General features: G+C 37.1%; 2 protein-coding genes across 2 annotated transcripts; one reads left to right on the top strand and one right to left on the bottom strand.

Moving 5' to 3' along the window:
• Positions 1 to 27: 27 nt before the first annotated feature.
• On the bottom strand, positions 28 to 2839 carry tmem199 (transmembrane protein 199). The gene is made up of 7 exons (XM_060887656.1): positions 2557 to 2839; positions 2265 to 2462; positions 1922 to 1995; positions 1751 to 1840; positions 1610 to 1652; positions 1061 to 1173; positions 28 to 941 (listed from the first exon to the last, which is right to left on the bottom strand). The coding sequence occupies exons 2-7, from the start codon at positions 2443 to 2445 to the stop codon at positions 846 to 848; spliced, it is 597 nt and encodes a 198-aa protein (XP_060743639.1). The 5' UTR covers positions 2446 to 2462; positions 2557 to 2839; the 3' UTR covers positions 28 to 845.
• A 2444-nt stretch (positions 2840 to 5283) lies between these two features.
• lrrc75a (leucine rich repeat containing 75A) lies at positions 5284 to 23735 on the top strand. The gene is made up of 4 exons (XM_060888844.1): positions 5284 to 6423; positions 10365 to 10493; positions 13071 to 13183; positions 21134 to 23735. The coding sequence occupies exons 1-4, from the start codon at positions 6169 to 6171 to the stop codon at positions 21966 to 21968; spliced, it is 1332 nt and encodes a 443-aa protein (XP_060744827.1). The 5' UTR covers positions 5284 to 6168; the 3' UTR covers positions 21969 to 23735.
• The last annotated feature ends 649 nt before the right edge of the window (positions 23736 to 24384 follow it).

Here is a 24384-nt window from a genome sequence, read left to right on the forward strand (position 1 = left end):
GAAATAAACAGACGGAAATAGGAGAGGTTCTGTCACCGTGAAAGATTTAATGTAATGAAAAGTACAAAAAGGCTTTTTAAGAGATTTAAGTTTACTTAGACATCATACAACATTTAAACATATCTTGGTATACATGAAAACAAGTGCTCAGTGTATCAGGTAGGATTTACAGTTTGGTATAAAACCACCTACGTAAAGATGAACCTGATTTGTTATTATATATCTGGTTAAACAGGACCAAATGAATGCTGTACCTAAGACTTCTGTCTTGTAATGCAAAATAATAGGCGAGTACTGCTTACTAGAGTAGCCTTTATTCAGCTTTACAGAATAATATAGCAGTCCACTGGCACTGGTGTACAACTGTATGATGTGTGATGTACCATCTATTGGAAATAAACTGAACTCCTGATAGTAATCCTGAGAGTCAGATTAATAAGATTTGCTGGGTATAGATTTATCCAGAGTCAGTGTGCATGCAGGGTTTATTCCCATCAACCACGAGCCACAGATGAGTCTAATGAAATTTCACATCAACTGATTAAACAGGTGGAATCAGGTGTGGCTGCTGCTTGATTGGGAAAAAAAACATGCACCTACACAAGATGGGACACTCCTGATATAGATCTGTCATCATCATCATCATTATCATATATACAACTAAATTCCCATCCATTACATCAATATTAGAACTCTTAGGTGAAACACAAAGGTTTCCAGCTGCACACTTGTTCTCTGAAGTCATATGATTATTAGAGCTCCCTCCATTCCTTTACACATGTAGAATTAAATACAATCTACTAAGCTTTTTTTAGACAACATTGTTTTTCCAGTGATGGCTGCGGTTACGGCTCTCCCAAGTCACCCTCCATAGTGCGAACTAGTACATAAAGCTCTGCTAGACCAACTACAGATGCTGCAATAACTGCAGATATAACCCTCTGAAAAAGAAAACAAAAACAGTAGTTTATCAGTACAGATTCTGTATATTTAACTAACGATTTGATTAATATAAACAGTATATATTCTGAGCCAGCATTCCTGACTGCATGCCTCTTACCGCTGTTGTTTCTGTGAAGATGTACTGACTACCAATATAGGCACAAGCAAAGGCTGCAACCACCGTTACCAAGAAATTGAACACAGTAACCACGACCGCTTTGACAGACCGAACTGTGAAACAAAACACAAATGATAACATGAGTTTGGTCATGAACAAGAGTTCGATTTCAAACAACAAAATGTTCTGAACTTTGTGAAAATCTGTCACAGCGTTTAATGAATTATAGGTAGAATGCTACACCTATACAATCAAAACCCTTTTGATATTATGTTTATATTAATGAAAAATACACAACATATTGTGCACTAGATAACAGTTTTGTGTTCGAAGGACAACATATCAGATTCCAGTTCAAGGTTGGTGTCTTTGTGTTCACTGCTATTTCATGGTTGCATGCTTATAATTAGAATCCTAACCCACGCTCACATAAAGATGTACAACTCAAAATGTACAAAATTAGTAATGTTAATGTCTTATATACCAACTCTGGCGAGGTTTTTTTTTTTTAGTCTTACAAATTTCCTGACCAAAAAAGATTCTGCTGACCTTCTCTTCCAAAGTCTGCTAGGGTTCCAACATTATTACTTTCCTGTCAATGCAAAAAGATATGATTGTAGACTTAAAAGAGCATAAGGAATTTATGTAAATGACAACACAGAAAAGTGAAGAAGGAAAATCAGCACTTACGTGAGGATTCACATTCCGTGTGATTCTCCTATATTCTTCATTTGCAAGTTTTGCTTTGATTTTCTCCAGACGTGCCACTAACTGAGGGTTCTGCTCACGGTACATCGTTTAATTAGATTTCAAAGGAATTCAGCCATCAATTCAGAAAATTAAAGCAATTCATTCACTTACTCTTGGAGGCGGTTCCACCTTTGGAAGATAAAGCATGCTGTCTTCAAGCAGCTCGTGAAGGTACACTGGATATCCTGCAGAGAAATAAGATGAGCTGTATAAATCCAGATACGTGTTTATGTGTATAAATAGATTATTCAACCAAACTATTTTAGATGTCCTTGGCTAAATGGTCTGAAGAACACTGATGGAAAAGGATGCCGTGTTATACTTTTTTATAATACTTAGATATTTTTGTATACATAAGCAGATCACATACTGCATAAGAAGATAATAGTAAACAACAAAAAAATTTACAAAAAAAAAAAAAAAAAAACAGTAGATGACTCCTAGCTTTTCCTACCATTTTCCTGAAGAAGTTTCTGCAGTTTCCTGGCAGTCTTGAATGAGATGATGGTTTGCTTTTTAAGAGCTTCTAATTCCCGAAGGAGATCCAGGGAAATACTGCGTTTTTTCTCCAATAACTCTTCTACCTTCTCATGAAATTTATCCCCAAGTGTAAATGAATTCGCCGTGACGTTCATGGTTATATATAGAGAGTCTGTGTGTGAATGAATCAACATCAAACTGACACATCATAGACTGAACGAGCCGGAAAAAAACTGTTTGATGTTTCTGAAGAACAGAATACTTACCACTACAGTGAATGCTAGCTGTTAACAGTTAGCTGTTAGCAGTTAAAAGTCATAGATATCTATAGTTAGCTGTTAGCTGTTAGCAGTTAGCCGAGGGAGATGTACTCCGTATACTCAAACCGAAAAAGAAGTGAATTAGTCAATTAAAATGACATTGAACCCTTAAAATACGTATAAATTATATCTTGTATATGATATTTACATTAACGTTACCAATATGTATATATACATATACTAAAGCCAACTACATCCAGTCGTTTAGGGAACCCCATCAGCTGATGTGTCGCTTAATGATGACGTTTCCTCGTGAACGTGACGAATGTAAACACAGCGCGTTGTGAAAACGGATATATTTCTTTCCTTTGCTTTTTGATATAGAAGTGCTTTTCAGTATGTTTATGCATTATCCATAAGTAATATTCGAGCTTTTCCTTTCCTTTTGCTGAGGTACATGCTACTAAAATTAAATGGGAAATACCCTTAATGAGTCTCCCCGATGATAAATGTAGTTAAATCACATAAGGTTTTAACATATCATTGAGCCAGGTCAGCAAGTATAAAAGCTTTTGCAGCTATTATTTATCATTGAAAGATAAAACACATTAATATAAAGCCTTGTTCAGTTTATTAATCTATAACTACAACAATAACTAAGAAAAATATACCAAAACAAAACAAAAACAATGTTGAAACAATGCTGGGGATGATTTCATTCTAGCCCATAGTATTGATTTAAGCAGCTAGCAGCCAATCAGTAACAGTCATGGTCAAGTTTCCAAAAAGCCTCATAACACAAACATAAGCATCACATAGAATTCTCTCTCATCCAGTTAAGATTATCATAGATTTTAGCATATTTGGCACACAGCCTAATTCAGTGAATTACGCAGAATTTAAAACCATGTGGTATGATGGATCCATGGTGGTCAAGTTCAATTCAAATTGAGGACAAAGAACCAACCCAACCAACCCTATCCCATGATATAAATGGGAGGATTGCATCAGTTATCTGGCTTCAAAACTGTGCCAAATCTCTCAGATGATCCGGAAGCAGCTGAAAGAAAACAACAAACATTATGTGGTATGAGTGAATACCATTTTGGGTTGCTCTTTTTAATCAATGACACTAACACATCCTTAATTCAGTAGCAGTGATTGAGAAGTCGATGAGCTAGAAGATGAATTATTCATCATATCATTATTTTTCTTATATACAGGTTATAACTTTTCTGTTTACAATATTACGTTTTATTCATTGGAAACACAGTGAACTTAATAGGACATTACATACTTTCAGCAGGTATAAGAAAATTAGAAAATACATGCAAGTGTGTATGTGTAGTAATTTGCCACACATCATTTTTATTATTCCATCAATGAAACCTGATTTTAATGCATTCTTTAGCACTATTAGTTTCATTCTCCACTATTGTATGCTGTAGTTGAATGTTGAAGAATTTTGAAGTGCATTGACCAAACAGAAATTATGAAGCAAGCTGGTGCACTGTTTATATGTTTATATAACAGTCAAACTCCTGGTCCTTGTGTGTAACTGTAGAATTCAATCCCTGGACTGCAGGACACAGCTTAACTTTTGGGGACAGGGATAGTGATCAGCTGTTCATTGTCAGCTATGTCTGTCAGCAAGGGACATGAGGGGATTCAGTCTGGACTGCATCCAATTTTCCAGATGGCTTTTTCGAATTTCAGCCTTACATAGTGCATACTGGAGGTCTACAATAAATTCATATCTTTGCCTTCATATCGTTTTGTTACTAGCCAGAAGAGAAAGAATCGATGCGTGAAGGAGCGTCCAAAGTAATATGGTATTAATGGGACAGCAAGCAACTGTGTTTATTTTCAGAGCCACTCCTCACAGTGAGGGATAAGGTGTGGAGGTTGCATGGTTTGTCAGGTGTGACTAACACCTCATATCTCCTGCTTAGTTTACTGTCTTTGTCAATATACAGTACATGTGGGTTTCCACTGGCCTTTCTGGTTTCTTCATTTAAAAATTATGTTCTGAATTAACATATTGCTTCGCTGTGACAATGGCCATTTTTAAAAGTCCTTTAAAAGGCTTTTAAATCAAGGCTTTCCATCGAGGGTATAATTCCTTCTTTGTGATAATACCTGAATAAGGTTCGGAATACAAATCTGCAAATACACTGGTCCTTTGCGGACAATAATGTTTCCTGATCTGAAAGGGCACCAAACTAAAGCACATTTAAGAAACTAAGAAATCTCTTAATGCAACTTACAGCGTTTTAGATGTGCTTTATAAATTCAATTCCTTAAGCACCAGATGTCAGTAGAGTGAAATGCATGCAGTATAGTGGCAATCAGTACGAGTCTGCAAAGATTTTCACCTTCTAGATTAGAAACAGATGCAGTGGAGGAGCTTCTTTTTCGCAATTACACTGTCCGACCCAATATAAATGCCCACTTTATTATGCATGCATTATGTTCTAACGATGTTACCTAGATCAAATACACTGTTGTGTGTGTTTTTTTCCCCAATTCGCAGGTTTAAGTCTTTAATACAGCAAGGTCGCATAATTCATAAGTGTGTTTTACCCTGGGTCAATAAGATAAACAGCTACTCTTTGTACAGCACTCCAGTATTGTGACTGACTTCAATGTTTGGCGAGTTGCTGAAGGATGCATGATGTGCACACTGCCCGACCCCTCCCAGATGATGGAGGGGGAATGGGGGGAGTCTCTCTGCACCATGATCCACTGGTACAGCCTGCATTAGTCTCAGAGAAAGACACAAACCGTAAACAATGTAACATCGGACATCTGAAAGCATTGATGCAAAACATAACTATAGCTGAAAACGTCCCGGAAATATAAGCTAAGTAAGTGCACGTGATGGAAAGCCCTGAGATGACTTTGGCGAGGAGGAAAAACGCACCCTAACGACGCGAGTACTTCTCTTCTTCCATTCTGACCTCGCTTTACTTTGCTCCGAGGTGAAGGCGGACCTGGAGAAACAGACCTGGAGAAACAGATACACGGAAGGTCTGTTCAGCGCATGAGATTGCTGTGCAGAATCGGAGTTTGAGCATTATTTTCCTCTCCCAGTCTGCGGCCATGCTCCAGGCATCTTCATCCGATCTGTTCCCTACCTGAGGGAGACGAAAGGATACAGCCTTCTAGTCCTCTAACCTATATTTTGTCGCAATGGCTTTAATCGGATGATGGGTTTATTCGTTCAAGGTAGTTCCTAAGGTATTTGAGCTAAGGAAGGAGGAGGGTTGCTTCAGCTGGATGTAAGGTTTCAGGCACGCGCTGTTGTTTATTTGTTAAGGCAACACAAGTGGAACGAATTGCTGAAGTTTGTGACGATGAGAGATGCAACTCAGGAGATGCAAATCTCGTGCACATCTTTAGTTCTTTTTGTTTTGTTTGTTTTGTTTTGATAGATTCGAGCGTATAACCGTGAGCACTCTCTCCAGGACAGGTGTGATGTAAACAACCAGTGACAAACGCAACTGTAAACTCCTTCTTCCTAGTCGCATACGTTCAAGTTACGCTATGCGAACTTGTCGCTAGTGTGGGACTGAATCTGCACTGATTGCATCCGAGTGTCTGTGTCCGGACTCGGTCATGGGAGCGAAGCAGGCGAAGAGCCCGGATGAGGCAGGCGCCAGTCCTTTAAGCGCGCGCTGCAGGAGGACACCGACACGCGAGCGCAGTAATGACGTGCGCGCCTCGCTCGTGTTGCGCGCTGGGGAGAGACTCGCGCGCACCGGACCTCCGCCTCCGTACCAGCGCCGTGTGGGCATGATTCAGGACATGATGCACATGGCCAAGCAGGGAAAACACGACGAGGCCACAGAGATGCTCAGAACCCTACGACAGGTACGGAGACGAGAATCAGTGGCCTGAAAGGAATAACTCATTCTTCTCACATTCCATCATCACAATCGTGCCTTATGTACACTATAATATATTATTATTATTATTATTATTATTATTATTATTATTATTATTATTATTAGGTGTTACACGTTAAAACAAACAAACAAAAAAAAAAACCCACAACAGATACAAGATCAGAGACAACATAGGTAGACTACACGTTTGCCAGGAAAAGAAGTGGATGGTCTGCAATAAACTGGATGTAATTAAAACAAATAAGAATGTTGCACAGTTAAATACTGCAAGAAAACTTATTGCATCTAGAGCATTAAACAGAATGCTGTCAGGGACTTAGTAATCATGCCTGGAAGGGTTCATTTGGGTGACTGCAGGTGGAAAGAGCAAAGTCAGCAGAGGTCAACACTAGAGCTGACAGAAATCGAATGCTATTCTGAGACTGTACATGCTTACGGGCAAACTGGATATATAAATCAGTAGAGAATATTTATATCATACAGAGGAAATTAAAGATATTAGAATGGATATCATTATAATTACTTTTTTCCCTACCACTTTTCAATATATCTTATCATGTTGTGTATATTCATTTTTTTTTAATAAGGGTGTTGCTGCCTGGGATCCCGGTTGTTGTATGTGTGGAATTCATATGGGTTTCCTCTGGGTTTTCAGGTTTCCTCCCACTGACCAATTCATGCATATAGGCAGGACTAAATTGCTCCTAGGTGTGAATATGTGTTTGCTTTGTGCCTTGGGATGCGCTAGCAGCTTGTTCAGTGTGAGTTGTCCTCCTTTCGCCCCCCTCTGTTCTCAGGATTGGCTTAGGATCCACCACTAGCCTGCCTAGGATAATGCAACTACTCAAGATGAATGACTAATAGGTTTACATTTGTAAAAGCAATAAACAGAAATAAATCCCTTGTTTCAGTACAATTATCTACAATGTACTGTGGGAATTTATGCAATATACTGTAGGCTATGCACTATTTCAATCGATCAGTTTTGTGTTTAGACTATTAGTGCTGTTTGTTTGGTCAGCTGAGACCACTTGCAAATGAAAATTAGTGCACTTTGATTACAGCAAGAGGCTGTTAATCCTTCTGCAAAAACTGACTAATGCAAGACTAAAATCTACATGGTCCTCACAACAAACAAAGCCAGTGGTAAAGTGATGGTAGTTAAACAGTTCCTTCTAATGTAAAACATCACAACACAATGCAATATATGTGCTGTTTATTTATATTTAAATTAGTATCATGTATCATACTGCCCTTAACCACCAAGCATTCTGCAGATGGAACTGGTACAAGACACTGAAATCTAATCCATTGCATGTCTTTAATCAGCAAGGTCAGACTGAGTAGATATCTGTATAAGACAACGGGGGAGTAGAGAGCATAGCAAGCAAAAGCCCTCTATCAAGAACAGGTAAATTACAGTGGAGGCAAGCATTAAGACTCCTCTGTAAATCCCACAGGCATAATGGGGCTTCTCCTTCAAGTCAATCTACATACCAAATGTGTCATTTCTCTGTGCCTGCACTATGCACTAGCGGCTGTATACTTCACCCCCATCACAGCTGCTGAAATGCGTGCCTAGCGGCTGGGCTGTCCTGTGCTGCTGATGCAATTAGTATGGCTGTGCAATTTATTACTGTGCTGTGTAGACTCTTTTACTCTCTAGATCTTGGCAGTCTCTGATGGAGGGATTAGGAAGAGAGTGTAGGAGTAAAAGAATGGCCTGTAGGAAGGTCAAGGATAGAAAGAAGGCCATATTGCTGCTCACAGTCATAAGTAAAAGCATAGACAATCAAACGAGCTCAGCAGAAGTGCGAGTCTGAGAGAATCGATGCTATTTAGTATTCTGCTGATCAATGTGTCTGTGCTTTCTGTTTACAAATAAAATTTTCTCTCTTAGCCACACACATATCTACTGCCAATATCAAAGATGCAGATCGGAGGACTTTTTTTTACCACTTTGTTTGTGGTGACTCCAAACAGGGAGCAGGAAAGGACAACAATATGACTTTGTAGATTTAGTTAAAGTGGCTCTGCAGGTAGCATTGAGGTAGTGCCAGGCTCTCTCTGTTTACTGTCTGTATAGTTTTATGTTTTTCCCATGTTCATGTGGGTTTCTACATGATTCTCAGGTTTCGTCCTATCAACTCAAGTTATGCTAGAGGGTGCAATGGTTGCATTGAATTGCCTTTGGAGTCCCTTTCATGGTATATTCCTGCATCATACTGAGTTTTCCTGATAGGCCATGGGTCAAGACCTATGATCTATTAATTACTGAAGACAAATGACTGAATTAAGAATAAAGAATAAACCTAAATGAAATATTATTACATCTGAATGAAAATTTAGATGGTTTATTTGTTAATATAATAGTTACATATTTAAAACATTTATTGACTGCCCTTGGACTTCCATTATAGTTGTTTCCAATTAACAGGTTTCTATTCTTTTAATCTATTTCTAAATTAAGTATTATGGTAATTTCCCATATGTTACACATACGATGGAGTGAATATAGTTTTAAATGAAAATGCTGGGATATTTCTTTAAGCACCATGGATTATAAAGGATCCTAATAATCCTATATAAAAGGGTGAGACTTGATTATCAGGTCTTTTATGAAGAACAAGGATCAAGGCCAGGGTCCAAATGTTTTTTAAATCCTCTATATGTATTAACAGCACAAACTCCTGATTTTCAGTGGGGGATTTCGATGTATGCGTCATTTCAGTTGCACAGTTTAGATGATGAACTGAATGGTATTTCAGTTCATGTAAATTGAAAGAGCAGTTAATGAGAATGGGAAAGAAGGTGAGATGCCTTTGGTTGCTAGGTGAACCCAAGGAACTGTGAAAATGTAGGGATCTTTGTTTGAAAGGAAGATCATTAATAATGTAGCCCCATAGATGAGTATTGTGCATTGCTGTTCTGTATTACCCTGCGAGGAGGATTCTTAGGGAAAAGAATCTTTAATCGTATTTCTAAAATTACTTTAGAATATGTCTTCTGTGTCCTTGAGTATGTTTTGTGCATTTATATTTCATGTCACTGGATTTAAAAAATGCATGTCTTTCACTTTATAATTCTGCTTTGCTTGAACACCGACCCAAAACACAGAGTGATTTGTTGAGCTGATTCTTCTACCTCTCTTGTTATTGTGTAGATAACAAGGCCCTGGGTTAGAGTAGATTAAATTCACAATGAGGTTTGTTTATTTGCAGAAGTGTATTATGAAATTGTTTGGATTTTTTTCCCACATAGTGACAGGGAGCTTTCGTGCTGTAACCCCCATGAAATATGTTGCTATTTTCTATTTAGAGTGAAATGATTATAAGCTTTAGCAGAGTGGATCAGATATGGTCAGTGCTGTGGTACACGCTGGAAGTATCGAATAAAAATTTTAGCTGAGGTTAATTAGTCTTATTTTTACATTTGAATGGATCTATACACAGCATCATCAAGTGATGGGTTTGAACATTGGGTTTGATGTTTCTCTGGGGTTTTTTAATACAAAAAAAAATACGTCCGTTAAAAATATATATCGTACAAAATGTAACAAATAATAATTCTCATCATGGGATTATGATGAATTCTATTTACTCTATTTCTGTAAGAAAAAAAAATTATTAAAATACATTATATGAAATTGTTTGCTTATAAGATTTTTTCTTCAACAATCTAATTAGTTCAATTTCTAGACATAGGCTAGATATATTCATAGATACTGTATAACCTTATACACCAGTTTTCTGTCAAGCAAAAATATAGTTTGTAATAAATCTAAAATGGAATATACGTTCAACATGTACAACGTTTAAATAAAGTGAATCATTGCTGTTAATCTTGGCTTTGTGATCTAGTGCTGAAATCATTAAAAGCTCGGTTTTCTCTCTTATTTTGCTGTAGGACCTGGGAATGGAGTCAACCTCGTTGGATGATGTCCTTTATCGCTACGCCAGTTTCCGGAACCTGGTGGATCCTATTACACACGACCTCATTATCAGTTTGGCCAGATACATTCATTGCCCGAAGACGGTAAAGTGATTCGTTTCTTTACTGATGTAATAAAATTCAACTTCTTGGCTGAAAAAGTACATTCAGGGCATTTACTTTAGTAGATTTGTAATAAAGTCTACATCCAGCACTGCAAACATACCTCTGAATTGGAGGTTTGGTTATCAGCCAATAGTGTTAAATGTTTAGACTATGCATGCATTAAGTAGCTTCAAATTAAGTTTAGAGAGATTTACTCTGTGGTGAAATTATTGGCAGCACAGTGGTTAGTGGTTAGCATGTTTTTCTCTCACCTTCACTGCTCTTTTCTTTGAGTGATGAATGCAGTATTGACAACTACAAGCCATTATCTTCAGCTCAAGGCACGAACATGAGGGATCTGGATGGGTTTATAATGACTGAACAGGTTGCTGGCTCTGCTTGAGCACAACAGTAATAAACGATGCCATCTCTAATTTGGTATAAATCATTATAAAATGATTTGTAATGTGTTGATTTTACTCTTCCAAAAAGAGAAAAAGAAATCTTTAACGGCATCTTTACTCTTTCTTCTTAGCTGAACTATAATCATATCTAGTCGCATCTGCGTAGTCAGTTTAGTGTTTTCTTGTCTGTATTCTGAAGGATGAAGAAATTGGTTTTCAAGTGAGTGTGTGTTTGTCTGAGTGTGTGTGTGTGTGTGAGAGAGAGTGTGTGTGTGTGTACACGTGCAGTTGTTAGCTGGGGTGCATCAGGAAATAAATGTTATTTAGGACAAAAAGCCTTGATATTGAATATCAGGACAACAGAGGGCATATGATGTGTTTTTATCAAACCGCAAATATCAAAGATCTTATCGATGTTCATGAGCACATACAACAAATATCCCTTTTGTCTGTAGTGTGTAGGATTTAATGGTGTGTCTATCACAGCAAGCTACATGAGATGTCATTTATGTGAAGTACATATTGAATATTTTCCATTCGTCACAAGATTCAGAAGCATTAGTGAATGTTGTGAACAGCATAAAGAGGAAAGCAATTTCAGTTCATCTACTATACTGACAGATAGAGGGGAAATGATGAGCCGGGCTGTGTGATTGACAGCACTAGTCTCTTGCTCATGGATGAGTCATATTGTGAAGATGAGTGAGTTTACACTGGGAGCCTTCTGCTAATGCTGCTGCACTTAATGGTGCAAATTAAACCCAACAGCACGGAACAAACAACCAGCACAGCTCTGGGCCAAAGCCTCGCTAACAGCTGTTTTCTAATAAAACACAGTAGTTCTCAGCGCAAACTAGAACAAGAACAATATTATTGAAATAAGACTGATCAAATATAAGACTGATGAAGATACAAGACTGCAGGATGTACAGTATAGTACTGGATGTACAGTATAGTATGGTCAGTAAGCAATAGGCATTGATCCAAATCTTAGTTCTGTATTATTAAATGGATAGTTTCTGCTTTAAAAGCTGTCGTAAAATCCTCAATATACACACCCCAGTGACCGGAACATAGTAATTGAGTTCTGTATTAATGCACCAACCTTTAGAGCAGTAACACCATTACACTTACTCACATTGTTCTATCCATAGTATACCCTAATCTTTTCCTTTTATGTTGCTTAGCAACCAAAGCTTATTCATATCAGACTGCATTATGTGGCATGAGAGCTGTTTACTGTAAATGTTTTTACATTTTATATTACACACTGCATTTCAGCATACTGGTTTTATCAATGATTTATTAAAACAAACAAAAAAACAACAACAACCATACATCCATGGCAAGTGAACCATACAGAGGTTTTATCCGTGCTATTATTTTATTGTATTAGTGCTATTATTGTAATGGTACCTATCTAGGAAGTGACCTTGCATCTGGTGATGATATACACTTACACTTATATTAATTGTTAAATATATGATTTTATTTAAGATTGTTAATTCAGTCAACTAGGTTTTTTTTCTCCTAAGAATGTTTCGAAGCTGTCGTTTGATCTGTATTAGTGATGCGCAGGTCGTCTCATAACCCACGGGTCCTGTCGGGTTGGGGCGGGTAAAGAAATTGTCACTTTGCTGCGGGGCGGGCTGGGGCGTGCCAATAATTTCATAAAAGTGGGACCCGCGGGTTGGAAAAAAACTCGACCTGCGCATCACTAATCTGTATGTATTCTCCAGCAGTTTCAACCCAAAGCAACTAAAGCCACAATGCTGAGCCTCAAATACTAACAACCAAGAATGAACTTTATTTATCTATTAACATCTATTAATATTGAACAAAAAATGTCCTATAGCACATTTTTTCTGCTTGTACACTATGGCAATGCTTAGTTAATAGGTTGAAATGAAATGCTTGGAAGGTTTTTTTTTGGAAATTCATAACATACACATACATATGGAGCCATCATTGCTTGTGCGAGATAAACTAAACGCTGCAAATAAAAATAATAAATAAATAAATAAAACAGAATTGTGGAAACTATCTTTTTTGTCAGATAAAGATTTTAGATGATTTTAGATTCCCTCTCTCACTGTAGTTCACAAAAAGCTGTCCTGTCAACTGCATGACTGACATTTTCTTTCTCTGTTTACTCCAATCTTTGCCTGTTCAGGAAAGTGATTCTTTGGGAGCAATGGAGAAGGTGTGCCGTCAGCTGACCTACCATCTGAGTCCACACTCACAGTGGAGACGGCAGGGCCTGCTGAAGAGGAAACCTCAGTCATGGTAAGCACACAGGATACATGGGCTGAAGAACCAGGAGGTCAGGGTTGACCAGTAGAAATGAAAGCTCTCTCTCGCTCTCTCTCTCTCTCTCTCTCTCTCTCTCTCTCTCTCTCTCTCTCTCTCTGTATGATTTACTGTATTTCTCTCCATTAGTTTATCAGTCATAACGTCCGCTAACATCAACATGTTGTTGGCTGGCCAAGGCCTGCTGCTCTCTTTTTATTGAATTTCCATTTTAATTCAAGTGCAGATGATTTAAAAGGCCAACCTATCTCCAAATCCATGCACAAGAGCCAAATGTAAGTCCTTATTCATTAGATAAATTATGAAAATAAAATACACTCTGCTTCCTTGTAACAGTCAGCTAGTCATCGTGGTGCCAGCTGTTTCTTTAAGCCCTGATTTGTCAGCACTGTGAGAGTAAACAAATTAAAAAACACAGCAATATATGAAATCTCAAACTGTCCTTCAGTCACCGAACCACACTGAACTGAGAGATCCAGTGGAGCTCAAGAGACAGCGTGTGACATTCTGTTAGCAGAGCCGACATCGGCATGAGCCAAAGCTTGTCTCACCCAGACTGCTGCGTCAACCTGCCTTCACGCTGCCTTAACACATTTACAAAATACAAGTTTAATACATACAAAGCTAGCATAAATACACACAATTAATTCTGTAGCTGCACGGTACACTTAATTACTTATACTACATTGACTAACCAGGATAAAAATGAAAGTACAAGACGTCGCATGTGATATTTTATATTTAAGGCAGAATAATTTAATGGCAGAAACTTTTTGTATTTATTTTTGTTTGCCCCTTCCTCCTTTCATCACTGCCTACATCTATGTAAAAAAAAAAAACAGAGCAGGAGCTTTATAAATCAATAAAAGAAGTGATCATTTGCCTCCTTTTAGACTGGGGAGGGGCAAAGTTTTTTAGGTGCCAAAAATATTTAGATTTACTTTTTTTGATGGACTTGTACTAGAGGTTAGCATGTTTGCCTCACACCTACGGGCTGGGGTTCAGTTCCTGCATCTGCTCTGTGTACAGTTTGCTTGTTGATGTACCATCTTGATTGACCAGAGAGAGTAAAACATCATGCATCCTACCCAGAGAGCATGAGTAATTTTGCAATCTTGGACTGGCATTGTCAGGAAAGGACCTTACAACAAAATGTAATCAGAATCAAAACATTGAGTCTTACATCATTGAATAATGCTAGTGGTATTAGAGGAGATGAACTTCAGTAATGTTGCATACATTCATAAATGGTGCAATTAGAGAGTTCTCCAGGGATGTCAATAGTGTTGCTGAATTTTTTAAAGAGCAGTTTGGGTTTCTGAGGCATAACTAAATGAGATTAGTCATCAATGTATTTGGCAGGGTGTCCTACATATCTGCCAAAACTCTTCTTTAACACCAAGGCCGGTCTTCATGAAAATTCTTAGTGTAAAAAGCTGCTCCTAATGATGTAGAAGCCTAATGAAGAAAATTCTTAGAAATGTGAGCGTTTTCCCTTAAAATTAAAGAGAAGATCGCAGTAAAGATAAAAGTTATTCTTAAACCATGTTAACCCTTAAAAGGGCTCTTAATGTCAAAAGGTTTTAGGAGTAGTGAGAAGGACGTTAAAGATGCTTAACAGTTTCTTTAGCAGAGGAAAATATGGCCAAAAGGTGAAGAGGGATAAGAAATGTATTGTATACAATACGTAATAATGATAGGAAGCTTTTTACATATATATATATATATATATATATATATATGTATATGTATATATATATATATATATATATATATATATATATATATATATATATATATATACATATATATATATATATATATATATATGTATATATATATATATATATATATATATATATATATATATGGCTCAGAGGTCCTGAGTCACTCTAAAGCTAAGATTTCTAGTTAGGAATTTTTAAGCTAAGTTAGGAGCTCTCTGAGATCATTCTTAGAATCTTTACGAATACATTCTGTGATCTTTGATTATATTAAAAGTTCTGATTAGCTACTACACTTGCTTCAACAGCTATGACTCCCTAACTCAACTTACTGTCCCTCCTGCAAGCGTTTTAGTACAAGGGGACATTAGCATGAGCTAATGAGCCACTCCGAGCCAGGGATCCTCTCCTATCAACTTCATGGAAACATGACTCTTGCCTCCTACCAGGGCTAAAGGCATGATGCAGAGATAAACTCCATTTTTACTTCCGAATGGCTCATGAGGGATAATGACAGACATTAAGCCTAATTATGAGAGTTGTAAAGGCTACACTGCACATGAGTAATGATTCATAAGATCTTATCTGTCTGTACTTGCAGAAGAATTAATAATGATCACTGATCACGGTTATTGTACACATCCTCTTATTTCTGTAATTACATAAGTAGTTTCACAGAAGAAAACTAGAAGTTTTATCGCTCTGATTTTCTTTAGTGTTCAATTTGGAATTAAAAAAAAAAAAGTGAAATGAATAAATTACCAGTCAGAAGAGATTTATCCGTTGGGAGGTAACAGAGTAACGACTGGCACAATAGAAGGAAAATTACAGCAGCTGATGTGTGCAGACAGTGCAGAGTGTTTTGGATGAACTGAATTGTGTGAGACATGGCAGCTGTCTGGTCTGTCTGCATTGCTGTCTGTACTTTCTAACAACTCCTAACATCCAGCATTGTGCTGTCAACAGATGAAATTTTTTGTCTCATTCACACACACAAGACATTCACACACACAAGACACTCGGATGCTTCTGGGTGAGATTTTCCGTTGTACTCCGGCTTGAAGAATTCATTTTTTTTGTGAACTACATTTCATTTGCCATAAATTGATTCTGTCTTATGTGCACTTACTGTATATGTCATGTACATTCATGTCATGTCGAGGCTTTAATCTAGGTCTATAGATGTTAAAAGAGGTGCATCTGGCTCTTTCTTTTGAGAAAAGATCACGTCATTTCTCAGCCATGTCTTTTTCTTGTTCTCTCATCCAACATTCCCTCATTCTCCCCACCTCCATACATATTTTCTTTCTTTAGTCAAATCCAATGCTCCTTCTTCTTCTTCTTATACTATATTTCTATCCATACCCACCTTTCCGATACGCTTGGCTTCATGCATTTTTACTTGGGTCTAAATTCCAATTTTTAATAATATCCATCTATGTTTTTTACTTCTCCTCCAGTGTGCTTCTATGTAGGAGCAGCACAGGGGTCAGTGTATGATATGTAAATGAACTTGCTGCATTAGTATTCATTCCTGCTTTTCTGTGTGTTGCTTTCTCGCACTTTCTCTCCCACACATCTAGCAGCACTGTTCGTCCATTTCGAACCAAAACATAATCAGACATTCTGCTTGACGTTTATGCCCTTTAGCTGCTAGTGAATTTAACATAATCATTGCTTCAGTGCATTTGCAGTGACCAATCTACATATCAGAATCAGAAATGCCCCAACACACACACACACACACACACACACACCAGCGGCAGCAATAGAATAGTTTTTGTCAATATTTCATGCTAGGTGCTAAGCAGCCTAAACAGAATTACCAAACCTAATTTGCACTGTAGTCATTCCACAGTGCTGTTAAACTCTTGAATCAGATTGGTCATATTTTCTATAACAGCATCTTTGGTGCCAATAAAGCAAATCAAAAGCTTATTTTATTCTATTTTGCTATTGTTTCTATAGTAACAGGGACCTGTATGGTGAACAGTGTACATAATCCAAGGCTTGGTAACACAAACAGCTGCATTTTGTCTTATCAACTTCAAGAGCGAGATAAAAAATGGTGTTTGTGAGGAATCTATTCATAGCTTCTATGACAAGTGATCATTAACAAACTTGTTTCAGTGATTTTACAACAAGTTAGTATAATGTACATTAACAAGCAGACTGTGGTGTTTTTTATTGAATAAAACTGGAACTGCTGGAAAATTGCAGTAATATAAGAGCAATAGAACACTTCAGGGTGTGATGTTTAAGTCATTTTGTTACTTAATCTTTAATAGATTACTATTTTTTCCAACCATGTCCTGTAATTAAGATGATTACAGATTGAAGCTGGCATGGTTGGAAGCCCTGTGAACAGGTATTTTTACTGTCCAGTGTTTTGTCCTGAGCTCGTTTTACTTCATATCTTGTACCCATGTCTGCGTGGGCATCCTCTGGTTGCCCTGGTTTCTTTCCATCTCCCACACACATACTGTTGTGAATGTACTTGTGATACCCAGTGATGGACTAGGGTGTATTCCTGCCTTTCACCAAGTGAAACCCACGATGGCTGTGTATCTGTGGTGATACTAACCAGAAGGAAAGATCTGTAGTGGAATAAGAGTTACTAAATTGTTCTGCAAGCTAGATCTATAAAATACGATCGCATTGTGTCTCCTGCACCCACCTACCTATTTCCCAATATCTCTTATTTACCGCACAGACAGTCAGGGCTGTTTACACCAGACCCATCCTCACACCTTTATTGTTTATCAGATTGTAGAAAAGGAGTGTTGACTCAACCCGGTTTTTCATGCTGTGCACTTAATGGGGAAACAGTGCTATCACCACCTGTGCATTCTCCTCACACAGGAAAGAGGATGCATTCGCTGTGTAGGTCTCCAAGTCTGCTACCTGGGAATAATCATGCTTAAGAGAAATAAAATACACTGCAAGCAAAGCCCAGTGCTGTATAGATTATAGCAGAATAAGCAGCTGATTAAGCGAGTGCTCTTTGTCTTCCTGTCTGCTGGGGATGTTCTTGCAGACCTATCAGGCCTCTGATACACACACACACACACCAGGTATTGTCTTGCAATTTATTTTAAGAATCGTGTAGTCATACTTGATGTTGTGGTTTATTAAGCCTAAAGTAAAACCCTGGCTTTATGACAGTGGCATTTCTTTATGTTTTTTTACATATAAATAAAATATATGAGAATATTCTCATGTCTAATATAATGGTATTGTATATGTATAATTTGTTGACAAGATGTTAGAAATATATTTTTGCAATATAATAGATGATTGCTGCTTTTCATATAGAAGGATTATAGAGTTTTCATGTGTGTTACATATATTGTGTTTATGTGGATAAATCTACCGAGTGCATATGGTAAACAATAAATCCGCTACATTTTCATATCTATATTTTACGGTATACGGTATCAGTTTCAGTGTGGCCTTGCTGGTACTTAAATTCACTATTCAATATCCAGAATCTCAGAATATCACATCTCAGTATCCAGAAAAAGCACTTTATTATAATTAGGGTTATATTATATAAGTGATATAAATCATTAAATAGTTGAGGGGGTTGTATTGTGGTTAGATGGGTGTTCAGTTCCCTTCCCTGTCCTGTGTATGTGGAGTAGTACATTTTCTCCTCATGCTTCAGGGGTTTTCTCCAGGCACTCCAGTTTCCTCCCCAATCCAAAGACACGTGCTGTGTATGCTGATCTCTAGATTTTTAGTGGTGTATGAGTGTGTGAATTGCCCTGCATCCAGAATGTCTAGGGTGTCCCCTGCCTTGTGCCATGTGATAGGCTCCAGGTTATGGATGGATGGATGGATGGATGGATGGAAGGATGGAAGAATGGATGGATAGATTATAAATATATTGAGGAGTTATTGAATGTTTGGGTTAGCATTTGGTCTGTTTAAGCTAACTATAGTAAGCTATGTGAATGCATGTACTGTAGAATATAAAGCTCTGTAGTCTTTAACTTTAAAACCTTTCGAAATGAAAAACACAGCAACATGTCAGTTTTTTACACAGTCAGTAGTAAAAAAAATCATTCCCTTATCTGTTTAGTTAAAAAGAAATTTGTGGTTGTTAGCCACATTTTTTTTCTTCTATCATTACTATAGTTATCATTTTCTAAACTAATAATTTTCTAAATAATATTGTGTACTATATAGAGAAATATTCTGAATCACAATTGTAGATTATTGCATATTTAATAATACATTTGAATTACATAAAGTGTACATAGTGCAAATAATCATATATTTGTAAACATGTTGCATTTTATTTTACAATATTTCACTGTATAATCTGTTCTGCAATACGGATGGGTTATGATGCGATAAAGGCTACATGAGCTGCTCACCTAAAATCTTGAAATATGAATATGATCTGACATGAAAATCTGGTGTTTTTTTGTAGAGGTTTTTAGAAAAGAAACGAAAAAAGATTTTAGCAAGACAGAAATTTTTTCCAGTTCTCCTGTCAGACAGAGCTAAATGATTTGTAAGGCTGGAAAATCCTTACCAGGATGACAAAATCCTTCGATTATGTCATCCTCGTTGAGCCATGAGACTGATCATTGCTCTTCTTCAGCCTCTTATGGTGAGCATTATACTGTATATGTGAAGTACTCCTTTACGGTAAAGTTTTCATTGCCGACAAGCAACTAATGAGCTCGCTGTGATTAATCCAAATGCTGCATCCAGAGATTAAACACGGGCAGTTTTTTTTTTGTTTATCTTTGAAACATTTTAGATTACACTGTGAAAATAGGGTCTGCTAACATTTTGAGTACCTGATTGTTGCTGGTTACAAAACAGATTTTTTTTTCTTTAGAAACAAAGTGTAATCATTTATTCAGGCACATTAACTTTACAAATCTATTCGATATTTTATTTCACTCTGAAACCTCAACCTCTAAGCTTTCTGCAACAGCGTCGATTCTGAATACAGCAGCATATTTTAGAGCTTGGGTCATAATTGAAATCAGCTCTTCTCCGCCCTGCATGACTATACCGTCTGTTTATTGTGTTCACTGGTGCCAATAGAAGGATTAAGCCTAACTCTGGATTTCCTTTTTATGGCAATTAATGGTGCAAGAGTTTTCTCACTCCTCTTTCTCTCTATGTCTGATCTCGGTTACTGGAATGTCAGTGCTCTCAGTTTTGCTTATTTTTAGCTCTGAACGTGTGCAGTGAGTGTCATGCGTCATTTGCTGGCTCTGTTTTAACACTTTGTCTGCAGATTAACATCTGTTGCTGTCTGTGAGTCTCTTTGGTGATATGGACATTAAAATAGCACAATACACTCAAACCAGGTATCCCATGGAACTCTGTTGTTTCATTAAGACAATGCAGATAATAATATATAATATAAAACTATATAAATAGTAACAGTTTGGTGTAATTTGGTTACATTTATTTATTTATTTTTATTTTCTAGACTATGTAACTACAGAATTATTAGAACAGAGAATAAAATAAATATATGACCAAAAAATGCATTAAGTCATAAATATTTCTGGATTAATCAGTAGATTAATTTGAACACTGCATTTTTATAACTGCTTTATCCTGGTCAGGGTCATACATTTGGATCCTATCCCTGAAACAATGTGCACCAAGCAGATGGACAAGCATCTCCTTGGAAAAGAGCCCACTTCATCTCTGGATAATGCTCAACAGTCAAGTAGAAATCTTCCACCAGAGGCAACCAAAATATCCTAGTGTCTAACAGAATGCATAATGTAATCAGCTCTTCACAATAACCACTTCACTATAACCACAAAAGTGTTTATAGTTCCTTATATTCAATTCCCTTTTTCATCAAACATGCTGATGGTATCCATAGCTATAAAATCGAAATCTTTCTAATTATAGTTCCACTAATGCTTGGTAAGGTTAAGCCAGTGCTTTTTATGTGATCCTTTAACGAAGGGCTATTTTCATACAACCTTTAGTTATATGAAATTACAGTTAATTATAGTTAAATCAGCTAATGGACGGTTTGGTACTTAGCTGACAGGATGATTACGGTATGCAAAAAAGTTTCAGATCTGAACATGACATAACATAACAAGTATATTTTCTATATCTACCTCATAAAGGTTAAAATGACATCAAATTCATTTCTTTGTTTAAATTTGTTCTGTAGTGTTTGACCCTTTGTTTGTCCTTTTCTCAGCCTAAAAGCTGTTCTTTCTAATCCACCGGTCAATGGAGCGTTAGACCTCTCCAGTATTCCTCTGGGAGTGAAGGATATGGAGCGGCTGTGCTCGCACCTGCAGCGGTATGCCTCTCGTGTTTCCAGCCTTGAGCTAGGATTCACAGAGCTCACAGATGAGGCCTTTCTTTTACTCCTGCCCACGCTGGCCTCACTGCCTCGGCTTGAAACACTGGCACTCAATGGCAACAGGCTGACACGAGCCGTGCTCAAGGAGCTGACAGACACACTGAAGGAACCTGATCGCTTTCCAAGCATCACGTGGATAGACCTTGGAAACAATGTAGACATCTTCTCGCTGCCACAATCTTTCCTAGTAAGCCTGCGTAAGCGCTGCCCCAAGCAGGGCAACCTGCCTACCATCCTGGAATTTGGAGAGAGCCAGGCAAGTGAACCAGACGCCCGGCCAGATGAGGATGACACGGATAACACCGACGATACAAACAAGACACTGAGCTTGGGCGAGCTCAGGTCTGAGGTGGATTGTGAGATAGATGGAGAGATGGAGATCGAAGAGATGATGGAGGAGCTGCTTGACTTTGATAGAGAGGTCAGAGGTCCAGATGATGAGGACAGTGTGTGGACCATGGAGGAGCTGAGGGCTGCAAGAAGGCCATATGAAATACAAAGCAGTGTGAAAAAAGCAACTAAGGCTGAAGGTGAAGAGGACACACGCAGCCGGAGCTCACAGCTGTCATGTTCTAGTCAGTCACAGGACTCTTCAGAAGCGTTCAAGGATGGAAAAAAGGATACTGGTGTGGATCAGGTGCCTTGTTCTTCAGGAAACCTGACCTGAGCGTCTTTGCTCCATTTAGAAATTGTAGCCTTTAAACCCGTCAAGTTCAAAGAGTCAGGAGAGACCATGCGTTACAGGTCAGGACTGTTTACAGGTCATAGTATCATAGTATCTGAATATCAAGGTGTTGAAAGATTGCAGGGGATGACTCATTTAAAATAAAGGACTATGTGGGGAAAAAATTATATTTTGTGTATATTAAACATAAAACTAAAGCCCATACCACTTATGAGGTACAAGAATCATATAATATAGAGTAAGGTAAGATACCCTTTGCAGTTTATATTCTTCTCTTTCAGGTAATACCCCTTGGTTATATAGTCCTATATAAAGACTTTTACCTATGTGCCTGTCTGACCTTGTTAAAGCGGAGTCTGTGCAGATGTGTAATGGTCTGTCTCTGAGTGGGAACGCATGTTTTTCCAATGCACAGGGTGATAGAGATGGAGACAAACTCACCAGCCTGACATGATCGTCTAGCTTGGACATATCCTTCTCCATCTATGCATCTGTTTCTACATCCCAAGCAAGAAAATGTGTCTTTGAAATGCATGTCCCAAGAGTCAGAACAGCCTGTACGCCTGAAGAAAAAAAGCAAGAGGAAACCAAATACTTCAACAATTCCCGCAGTTCAACTTCAGAATATTTGTTGTGCTTTATGATGGACTGGTACCAAAGACTGGAAGACAGAATAACATAAATGTCCTGATTATTTCAATGTAATGAAATGTATCAAAGCTTTGCTCTTCCTTTTATACAGATATTCTAATCTGCTCTATAATTGCATTTTATTTAGTATATTTTTAATATAATCACCCAGCCATTGTGTTTGTTTGAAATATCAATTAACCAGTTATGACCCATTTGTAGCTCCCATTAATGAGTATTTCATCACCAGCGCATACTCATGCACCAGTAGGTCCAATCTTTAGTATATTAAGCATCTTGAATACAGTTTATGACAAGGCTCATATTATCCCTCAACATAATACATACGAAGTCGGTGAATGAGCCATTTTCAAGTATTAGTCTGTTGTTCTGCTCTTTTACAGAGTTTCTGTAATAAATATATTATTTTGTAAGGACAATATTCATGTTGTAGACTGGTTGATGTAACATATTCTGATTATCTTAGTGATGCGATTTAAAATTCATTGTTACCACATACCCTGATAAGATTTCTTTGGTATTTAATTATTTGAGAAGCCTCAAGCAAGAAGAAAATATTAGAAATATAAACGTAATATTAAGATCTCTCGAAGAAACCTAAGGCCCTGTGGTCTAACAGGCACATTAACATCTTAATGAAAATAATCCCCCAGAACAATTTATATATCAATCTTTCTTTAACATGTTATCCTCAATAGTATTCAAGATTTTTTTATTTTTACTGCAATTTTAAATTTTGGTTTCATAAATTACTTGCAACGCCATTTGCTGAATAATGGTCTGGTACGAGTCTGTCCATCTCTCTCGACTCTTTATCTGTACACTCTGCTCAAACAGATTAGCCTTAAAATTCTTATACTGCCGTCAATGTGATCATGCCAAATACATAGGATTTCTTGTAAAGCTGTTTCTTTCCTTTTTTATGGTCAGCGAGACAATGTGTTTGTAGTAGCTGTGTTTTGTGTTTTGATACAACAAAATCTGGCTGCAACCAGTTTAACCGTACAACTTAGATTCCTAACTCAGAGAAATAATAAAAATACAGCACCGACCAATAAAATAGCCCGAGTATTACTAAGCATTTTGCAAATATTTCCTTATCAACATATACAGGAGAAGGGTGGACTTCTCCTTTAATACTAAATACACAAAAACTCAAACAACAAACAAACTTTAACACTTCACAGTCATCATGAATAGAAACTATAGACTAGTATCTGATCTTTTTAAACACTGGTCTTTTTAAAATAAAAACTAAGCCTTACAAATTGTGTCTCAGTCAAACATGTACTGACGTCTAAAACTTGTGCATGGGGTTTTTTGTAATTCATTTTTAGTCAGGTGTTTATTATTAGTTTTTAAACTGGGACTGACGATGCCTTATGAATTTCAATTCATTCAATCTTATCCATTATTATATCATTATTATATTATTATTATTATATTATTATTATGATTATTATTATGATTATTATTATTATGTTATTGTTATTACTTATATTATTATCATTACTATATTATTATTATTATTATGTTATTGTTATTATTATTATTATTATTATTATTATTATTATTATTATTATTATTATCAAGGAAATATTAAATGTACATCTCACTACAGGCAATGGCGACATTCAGCGGTCATTCAAACCACTACAATTATTGCACTGGAAATTTTTAAGAATAAGTGTAAAACTCTATGCAATAAATATTTCCAATATGCTGACCATATAATCGCTTGGTGTTT

This window comes from Tachysurus vachellii, chromosome 15 (assembly GCF_030014155.1).
Source record: "Tachysurus vachellii isolate PV-2020 chromosome 15, HZAU_Pvac_v1, whole genome shotgun sequence".
Lineage (NCBI taxonomy): Eukaryota > Metazoa > Chordata > Actinopteri > Siluriformes > Bagridae > Tachysurus > Tachysurus vachellii.

Excerpts from the sequence above, each read along its gene's own strand:
- tmem199 (XM_060887656.1), bottom strand. The coding sequence starts at position 2,445 with ATGAACGTCACGGCGAATTCATTTACACTTGGGGATAAATTTCATGAG. Across the intron at positions 1,174-1,609 it reads AGCAGACTTTGGAAGAGAAG|TTCGGTCTGTCAAAGCGGTC; the intron begins GTCAGCAGAATC and ends TTTGTTTCACAG. Across the intron at positions 942-1,060 it reads TCTTCACAGAAACAACAGCG|AGGGTTATATCTGCAGTTAT; the intron begins GTAAGAGGCATG and ends TTTCTTTTTCAG.
- lrrc75a (XM_060888844.1), top strand. The coding sequence starts at position 6,169 with ATGGGAGCGAAGCAGGCGAAGAGCCCGGATGAGGCAGGCGCCAGTCCT. Across the intron at positions 6,424-10,364 it reads TGCTCAGAACCCTACGACAG|GACCTGGGAATGGAGTCAAC; the intron begins GTACGGAGACGA and ends ATTTTGCTGTAG. Across the intron at positions 13,184-21,133 it reads AAGAGGAAACCTCAGTCATG|CCTAAAAGCTGTTCTTTCTA; the intron begins GTAAGCACACAG and ends TCCTTTTCTCAG.